Source organism: Terrapene carolina, unplaced genomic scaffold (assembly GCF_002925995.2).
Source record: "Terrapene carolina triunguis isolate 2854851 unplaced genomic scaffold, T_m_triunguis-2.0 Scaffold423, whole genome shotgun sequence".
Taxonomy (NCBI): domain Eukaryota; kingdom Metazoa; phylum Chordata; order Testudines; family Emydidae; genus Terrapene; species Terrapene triunguis.
Genome location: NW_020664774.1, coordinates 25,264 through 34,092, shown reverse-complemented (window position 1 = coordinate 34,092; position 8,829 = coordinate 25,264). Strand labels below are relative to the sequence as shown.

General features: G+C 46.0%; 1 protein-coding gene across 1 annotated transcript; it reads right to left on the bottom strand.

Moving 5' to 3' along the window:
* Positions 1-327: 327 nt before the first annotated feature.
* LOC112112320 (up-regulator of cell proliferation-like) lies at positions 328-8,549 on the bottom strand. The gene is made up of 3 exons (XM_024208211.2): positions 8,201-8,549; positions 7,072-7,143; positions 328-5,012 (listed from the first exon to the last, which is right to left on the bottom strand). The coding sequence occupies exons 1-3, from the start codon at positions 8,475-8,477 to the stop codon at positions 328-330; spliced, it is 5,034 nt and encodes a 1,677-aa protein (XP_024063979.2). The 5' UTR covers positions 8,478-8,549.
* Between the last annotated feature and the right edge of the window lie 280 nt (positions 8,550-8,829).

Sequence of the window (8,829 nt, the reverse complement as noted above, 5' to 3'; positions counted from 1 at the left end):
CAAATTCTAAAAGGTATTTACCAGGGAATGTTGCTACATGGCTGGTGATCTCGTGGGCACCACAACATCGCCAGTGATGGACGTAAACTGAATAGCCACCTGAACATCACCTGAAGGATGTAGCCAGAGATCAGTCCGAGTGGTGCTCGGTCTGCAAGTAAGCCACATCGCTTTAGGATTTCCCATAATCACGATTTTCATGAGCTAAAGAAATATGTGCATAAGAAGCGATATTTTTGCATGCAATTAACAAAACAAAACAAAAAACCCAAACAAACCCTGTTTTTTTGCCTATGTCCATCCCACTTAAAAAGACTCTGAGCTGGTTTATTGTTTTATGTTAAATGCTTCCTCTAGGCTCTCTAGTGCCTGCTGCTTGGTTATTTTTTTCCAACCCTGCGGCAGATTTGCTGGCTTAGCCTTGTACTTCTTAGCAAACTTATAGTTGAACCTGTTAAAAACGAACTTCCAGTAGTCAGAAGTGTCGATGCTGGGATCGGGCTGGATGCGCCATTCTGGGTAATATCGTCGATAATCTTTATAGGGATGAAATTTCTCTTCCGTTTCTGAATTCCTAAATACAGCGTTGGAAACCACATCGGAAGAACACAAAGAGTACTCAAGCATTCCTGTCCGTTTGTTTTTGCACTGCCCTAATCCCTGAGGCCGATGGACTGTAGCAAAGTGTTCCGTATGATCCATGCCTCCTGCTTCACAGGGGACTTTACAGAACGGGCACTGCTTCCCGCAGCCAAACACGCAGTTGAAGATTTCATCCTGAGGCTTCATGGACAGGTTGGAGAGTTTGGATTCAAATTTCAACTCTTCAAATTCAGCTAAGGTTTCTTTTTCCAGCTCGGGAAGGATGGCCTGAACATGAGCCGAAAACTGTGCAGCATTTGCTGTGTTTTTAAACCGCACCACTGCTAGATGGTCCTTGGAAATCACCAAGTCTTTCTGTAACTCTCCACAAAATGTGTCTAAAAAGTCACAGACCGTGCTGGTGCTTTTGTCACTGAGAGACTCCAAAGCAGTCCTGACTTGTTTTATTACTGAGGACAGAGTCTCTTTCTCCAGGTGTCGCAACCGCGCTGTCTGGCTGTAGCGATCTAGCAGGTGTCCCTCTACCCAGATTTTGACAAAACGTTCATAGTTATTAATGTATATGATATAGGTGTCAAAGTTTTCATATTTCAGCAGCTTCTTCAAGACAGTGAACTGGAAAAGGCTTCTGTTTGTATATTCATCATACTGTCCACTGTTGAGAATGTCATCGACTATTTTTAACCCAAGTCTGTTGTTCACATAGTCCACCAGGGCAGGTTTGAGACACCAATGACAGAAATCCCTGGCCCTTGTTTGGCAGGAATCCTTCCCCAAATAAAGATCTTTAAATGTGGAGAGATACTGAGGTTTTAGTTTCTCCAGATATAGTTCAGGATCATTTTCTTTGATGAAGCTTGCTTGCATCTTCTCTAATAAAGGAACCACTTCCCCCAAAATGTGAAGCTTCAGGTCAACTTTAAAGCAAGCGCTCGTGTGAAGTTCCTGAACGTCTGCCTCTTGAAGCCTCTCATTGATCATCCTCAACAGATTTCTGCTGTAAATTTCATCATAATCTACTTTGCTGTCTGCTATATTTCTAATATAATCTTTGCACTGTTCCATTAATGATTTAACAAGTTCTTCTGTTTTATGCCAGCATTCCTGTGTGAACCATTCATTCAGGGTCTTAATCCATGGTAAATCTAAGTATTCCTTTTTCATAATGAAAGATTTTGTTCCATAATTCAATAAGTTGCTGTATTCCTGTAGCTTTAGACTGGATGGATTCTCTTGCTTTGCCAGGTCCTCTCTCAGCAGCAACTCAATGTCTTGATAAATTTGCTTTTCATCCAAACAGCCGAGCCGTATTTTTGACACTGTCTCACTCCACATTTCCTCAAACTCCATTTCCAGTTCCTTGTTGTCTGCTTTGTTCTCTCTCATTTTACAGTCTTCCAAAAGCATGTCCATTTCACCTTCGATTGTTTTTATGCACGTAGCCTGAATAGTGTTTTTCTTTCGCCATCCTTCGCTGGCAGTCACCAGATTGGAACAAATGGTGTGTGAATAACTTGAACTTTGATGTGATAGCGGAGATGAATGCCTAACAAAATATCCCAAGTTCTCGTCTCTAACCGTCAGCTTTGCTGCTGCACTTTGAATCCGCTCCAAAATCCTGTTTGATTCATAGCTCACTTTTTGCTGAGTCTCACTTGTTAAGTTGGTCAGGACACGAGCATCTAATTTAGCTAGTGGTTGATTCTGGAAGAAAGTTTGTTTTTCAGTTACCCACAGATTCATTTCCTTGCGGAACTCCCATTCCCACCCTACAGACTTTACAGATATCTTGGTGTAGGCTTCAGTTGTGAAGGGGTTCCTAAAGCTGAAGAGGAAGTCATCATGTTTCAGAGCATTCCACAGACTCTTCACCCATTCGATAAATTGGGGAACGTCTTTGGGAATGGTGTTAAGTGAATGTTGTCGTACAAATTCAAACAAGCATTTCTTTAGCCCACACACACTCTCACTGTACCCAATGTTCACTGGTGCCATTGGAGCGTCCCCATGCCACTGGCTGGGGATGTACCAATTGTGTTTCTCAGGATCATAGTCCATAATGTCAGAAACCGTAATTTCTTTCTGTAGTTTTTCCATCTTTGCTGCAGCTACAGTCATTTCATTCAGCTGCTCCACAAGATATTTCCTGTCTCTCATGTTTTGTTCATATGCAGCTACATCATTGACGTTCTGATGCACAAATTGGCAGGTGGGCATGTGCCCCATTTCCTCCATTCTGAGAAAGGCATGGACCACAATTTGCAGAACATCCTTCATTTCGGTGGCATTCTCCATGGCCAGGTTAACGATGGTTATGTCGCTCAGTCCAATCACCAGTGTGGCCAGCTCATTGTCATGTTCATAACTATCCTCCAGTTTGGCCAGTTCAGGGGCTTTCAAGCCTTCTGTGTCTATCACCAGGATGAAATCACAGCCCAGTTCCTGCCAAAAGTTCTTTGCCACTTTAATGAGTGACATGAAGGCTCCTTGCGTACATCCGCCACTGCTCACTGCAAACTGCAGGCCGAACATGGTGTTGAGGAGGGTGGATTTCCCAGTGCTCTGCCCTCCCAGCACCGTTAAAACCAGCATTTTGGACTTTCCCCCCACCTTGGCATGGAGCTCAGTCAGAACATCTGTCACCCACTGCAATGGGATGTTGGATACATCTCCATCGATCAGCTCCATGGGAAACCCTTCCAGCATCAGGTCAGCTGCTAACCTCGGGAAATGAATGAATTTCCTTTGAATTTTTCCCATTTTACCTTCCTTCACCATTGAGTGTTCAGCCTCGTAGAACTGCCCCAACTCACGCAGGAAATGCTCCACTCCTAGGGAACTGGCAAAGATGGATTCATCCAGTTCTGGTAGCTTTTGTTCGTTAGGCTGCAAGTTAGGATGGTTCCCCTTAGCAATGCCATCTAAATTAAATTTCATGCATTTCAGGAAGTAGCGTATTTCCATTTGAGATAGTGTTCCTATTCCATTGATAAATTTAGTCAAACCATCAGTAAGGTCACATTTATTCTGCTGTGTACGTAACTCCAACAATTTCTCTTTCAGCCTAGATTTATATTCTTCTGTGGGGACGTCCCCTTGTCCTTTCAATCTGCACATTTCTCTTTCCATGTTGCTTAAGCTCTTCCACAGGTCCCCTTGCAGTTGCAGTATTTGCCTCTTGTAATTTCCAACATCTTTTATTTCTGCCGTGATTTCTTTAACGCGGTTCTTTGCTCTCTGACATTCCTCACAGTCCTCATCCAGCTGGATTCCGAGTTCACGTGCGGTCACAGCCATGCCTTCCATATTCATGTCCTTGTGATGATCGTTCATTATACTTCCTATAGCAGAGCACAACTTTTCCATGAATTCCTCTTTCTTGGTCCCGATTTCTTTCTCTAGGACATGCTGTTTACTCAGTTTCAGCACTGGCGCTAATTTATTAAGGAATTCCTGAGTTTCACTCCGTTTGCCAGACTCGTAATTGAGGATGAAGTAGTATTCAGTGGCTGATCCCTGCAGAGATGATAACAGCGCGTATTGTCTCTCACTGATGCTCTCAGTAACTATGAACACTGCTGAGGAGATCTCTGTTAAAAAGCGAAACTGCAGCCACTGCGACTCAATATCTCCGCGCAGGTTTGTAACTGCGATGGGCTCTGGGAAAAGATCCAAATTCTGCCTTCCACCAGGGAAATACCAGGAAATCTCAACCAGCCCATCTGCGATTTCCCGAGGGACATTCCCAGACTCCATGTCCCGATGGATGAAGAAATCATGGTGCTGCTGGGAGGGGCTGAGAACCTCATTGAGGAGTTTGGACTTGGAGAAGCTGCAGCTCCCCAGCCGCACAAAGGAAATGGTTGGCATTGCTGTGAGCACCAGGCTCTCCTCTCTGAACCCTCTGCTCTCTGCCAGGGAGTGCGGCCTCCACTTCCTCACAATGTCCCTCATGGCCCACAGCATTAGGGTGCACTTGGGGGTGTCGAGGGCAGGTAGCAGCAGAGGGAGGGCAAACTGGCACATGGACATTTTGGACAGGATCTCCTGCTGTAGGAAACTGTCTGAACAAAGCAGAACGGCACAGAGAACATCGAGGGGGTGCAGAGAAGCTCTAGTGTCCATGTTGCTATAATGAAGAACATTGCCACCATCGCCTTGTCCCCCATTGTCATCACTGCTTGCTTTGTCAGCAGATGCTCCCTGCCCAAAGCTTGTGTTTCTGGCGGTCCCATTCAAAGCTATGACCTTCCTCAGAAAATGCCACGGTAAATCCCCTAATGCCCGAGGAGTCCAGTTCTGTAGACTTTCTGGGTTGATTTCCTGGAGATCTCTCAACCCCAGCTTCGTGCTTCTGTGCTTCTCCATCTTCAGCTTGGACAGGAGGTCCTGGAGTGCTCCCCTTCTCTCTGCAGAAAGAGGTTAAAGCATGAGCAGGTTTCAGAATCCCTCTGGTATTAAATATACCTGTTTTGAACGTGTTTATTCTGACATGTGTCAGTGAAGTGATGGGAATTATCTGTTTGCAACCCCTGCTAATGCAGTCTGGCTCTTTTTCCTGCACTAGAACCTGGAACACATATGGAAGTTTGAGTCTGCTATAGCCTCCAGGCTATGGAAACTGGGTTCTTTTGCCTAGCCAGTGGAGAGTCATGCTTTTAAATCAAAGGTCCCAGGTTCAAGCTCTGCTAACAATGACCCAACCTTGGGTGGTGTTCTGAGTGCACTTTCCGTATTGATTTCCAATCTCCCCTTTCTTTATTTTTCTTGTGAAGGGTGGTTCAGAGCAAAAAGCTGCATTTTCTTGCCCGTGTTTCTTAGGCTATGTCTGCACTGCCGGCTAAATCGATACAGCGGTGTTGATTTAGTGGGTCTAGTGAAGGCACAGTAAGTCAATGGCAGAGCGCTCTCCCGTCAACATCTGTACTCCACCTCCCCGAGGGGCAGAAGCTATTTCAATGAGACAGTGTCTCCCATCGACATAGGTCGACTTACAGTGGTGTCTATACCATGCTAAATTGCATCAACTTCAGTCACGTAACTGAAGTAGTGAAACTTAGATCAACTTTCAGCATTAGTGTAGACCAGCCCTTAGAATGTGAACACAAGTTCCCCCTGGCATGAACACTCTAGGAAACTGGAAGTTGACATACCAAAGCCTTCCTTTTTACAATATCATTCTATTCAAATTATTGACAGAAGTACTGTTAATCTAGTGCTTCAACAGGCATTACACTGACTCTTACCATTACACGATGTTTCCATTAGAATAAGAAAGATTCAAATGTATTCAGTGTCCATGCTAGAAAACTGGGGGGACATTTTTGTCATGAAAGCAAAAAAAAAAAAAAAAAAGTAAAACACATCAACTCAAACCAATGGGGTCTCACCCTAACTTTTTCTGGCCCTGAGACGCTTCCAACAAAACATGCAGTTGGAAATTTTGCTCTCTCTCCTCTCATTCCAACCATGAGGATCCCTGGGCCTTGAAGGCCGGTCCCCAGGTGACCTTCGCATCCCGGCCCTCATCCGGCCACTTGTTAGTAAGTGATGGGCTGAGAATGACTAATGGAACCCTAGCCCCACCAGAGGCACCGCCCATGGGAGTCATGATTGGAGGAGCGGCTGAGCTTTTTAAGCCAGAAAGAGACACAGGAAGTTGTCTGTGCAACTAGGTGAACTCCTGGCTGGCTGCTATGTCAGTCTCTGCCTTCTCACCGAGCCCCTGAGCCCAGCTTCCCTGCCTTGCTCCTGGTTCCTGCCTTCCAACATTGTTTGTGATACCTGCCCTGGGTCTATGACTCTCGTGACGGTCTGACCCTTGGCTTGACTCCCGACTCCAGGTCTGACCACTAGGTCTGACTGTTCAAGTCCTGGTCATGATGCCAACCATGAAATCTCTTCCCAGTTTCTCTCTTAAGTTCCAGGACTATGGAAATGGCCATGTTTAGCCTGGAAGGGCTAGGCGCTTACCAGATTTCACAAGGGGGACTGAGTCACCTAATTTTTAGGATCCTGCAACCAACATTTTAGCACCCCTGGCATTCACAAAACCTCTGCTCAGCTGCTGCCTTATGCTGTAGGTGCCCAAAATCCCCGAGGTGCCCAAGTTTCCACCAGTAAAGTCCCTGAGGCAGCTAAGTTTCGGCAGCTGGGCCTGCACGCAGACACCTACATCTTGACGCTGCCCAGCAGCTTCGTGTCTAACTAACATACCAGCCCTGGTAGGACTCAGATTCAGCCTTCCCCTGCCTACCTTGCCCAGACTGGTCAACATGCTAAAGCATGTCTACTGGATCAAACCTCTTGTTATATCTAGTGGTTTGCTCACTGTCTTAAGATATAAAAGATCTGGGTTCAAGCCCCACTCTGCCACATGCCTTATTGGCTAAAATTGCTGGGAATCAACTCATACTGAAAGTCATTCCATAAATGTGTTTAACTAGATACAGAAGAGGAATTACCTACCTTTAAAAAGATCTTTCTCCTCCAACTCTGGACCTTGCTGAGTGTCTGATTCCTGTTTGGAGTTTAAAGCATCTAGCAAAGAAAATCAGAGAGACAAACACATATTGGTACTATGTTTATATAATCTCTGTGCATTTTCTCTAGTGACTTACGTGTGTCTGTGCATTTTCCCCCACCTTTGGTTTTATTAGGAACAATCTGAGCATGATGAGGAACTGTTTAAAATTCCATGAAAATAATCTGACACAAACAGGTCACAACAGGGAGGTGGAAACTATTGGTAGAAGACCACACCATTAACTTTTGGTAAGCCAAAGTTGGACACAAGCCACACGATGACTCAATTGAAATGGAAACTATTTTTTAAAAAAAGCATTGACTAAAAATGCAGAAAGTTTCAAATAATAGGTAAGAAAAGCAAAATGAAAATAAGAAAAATATGCACGATACATTGGAAGGTCAGGATAGTTGTCTCCCTTTTACAGATGGGGAAACTGAGGCACAGATCTGGGAAGTGATGGCAGAGCTGGGAGTAGAACCCAGACAGTCATGATCCCAGAACCAGTGAAAGGAAAGAGCTGCAACCACAGGTTCCGACTCCATGGGTGCTCCAGGGTGCAAGCACCCATGGGGGAAAAACATAGTGGGTGCTCAGCACCCATCAGTCACAGCTGTTCAGAGGCGCCACCGATCAGCTGTTAGATGGGGCTGCCAATCAGCTGTTTGGTGGCTGGGGGAAGCACTTGGGGGAAGGCAGAGAGCAGCAGATGGCAGGCGGGGGCCTCGTGGGAGGGGTTGGAGCAGGGGCAGGAAGAGGCAGAGTGAGGGCGGGGTCTCAGGGGAAGGGGTGGAGTGGAGTCAGGGCCTCATGGTGGAGCAGGGGTGCAGCGTCCCCAGGGAAAACTAAACGTCAGCCCCTATGGCTGTAATGAAAATCAAGAGAGCATTTGAGGCATAAAGAGGTCAGAGGGGATATTTCTCCTGCTTGAAGAGCTTTGCACAAACTTATCAAGGGGAAACCATTAGAAAGGAAAGAAACTGCAGCTGGGGAGTGAGAAAGGAAAGCAAATCCAGACGTGAAGAATATTCAGGGATGGGGGCTGATTTTTTTCCTGGGGTTGCCACTTACCATTTCCTGTTGCCTTGGCGAGTTTCTCTGCTAAATCCCTCTCGTTTATTGATTTCAGCGCCTCCACGGTCATCTCCACCGCATAATTTCCTTCGTAGCAGCTGATCAGCTTGTCAGTGAGGTCGATGACATCCACTTTCTTCAGTGTCCCACGGCCGATATGTTCATATCCCTCCTTCAGTGGCATTTCGTGCAGTTTGAACTTGAACTTCTTGAGCTCATCTTCCCCCAGGTCTTCCAGGGTCAGCAGCAGATGATCTCTCAGGGTCTTCGCCATCCTGCCTCCTCAGAGGAAAGCTGTGCACACTGCCAGGCCAGGGCAGAGTGTGCCAGGAAACAGCTGCACGTACACAAAGGGCAAATTTCTTCCCGAGGCTCCGGAAAGCTGAGAGGTTGTTTGTTTAGAGACCAAAAGAAAAAAAAAAGTGCAGAGAGAGCAAAAACGAAACTAGAGCTGTACGGAACTAGACTCGAAGCAAGCCCCTCCTTTCTCTCCTCCAGCTCCCCGGCAAAACCAGCGCTGTGCATCTGGTTAACATCCCCCATGCAAATTCCAAAACACGCATCTGAGCCCTTGTCTCCATTCTCCTTGCACCGGCATGATGACTGCATTCCTATTATTACGCCCT

What these genes read in the sequence shown, in the direction of transcription:
- LOC112112320 (XM_024208211.2), bottom strand. Translation starts at nt 8,477, where the DNA reads ATGGCGAAGACCCTGAGAGATCATCTGCTGCTGACCCTGGAAGACCTG. An exon ending in CGCCAAGGCAACAGGAAATG is followed by an intron (nt 7,144 to 8,200) that starts GTAAGTGGCAAC and finishes TTTCTTTGCTAG; the next exon opens with ATGCTTTAAACTCCAAACAG. An exon ending in GGAGAAAGATCTTTTTAAAG is followed by an intron (nt 5,013 to 7,071) that starts GTAGGTAATTCC and finishes CTCTTTCTGCAG; the next exon opens with AGAGAAGGGGAGCACTCCAG.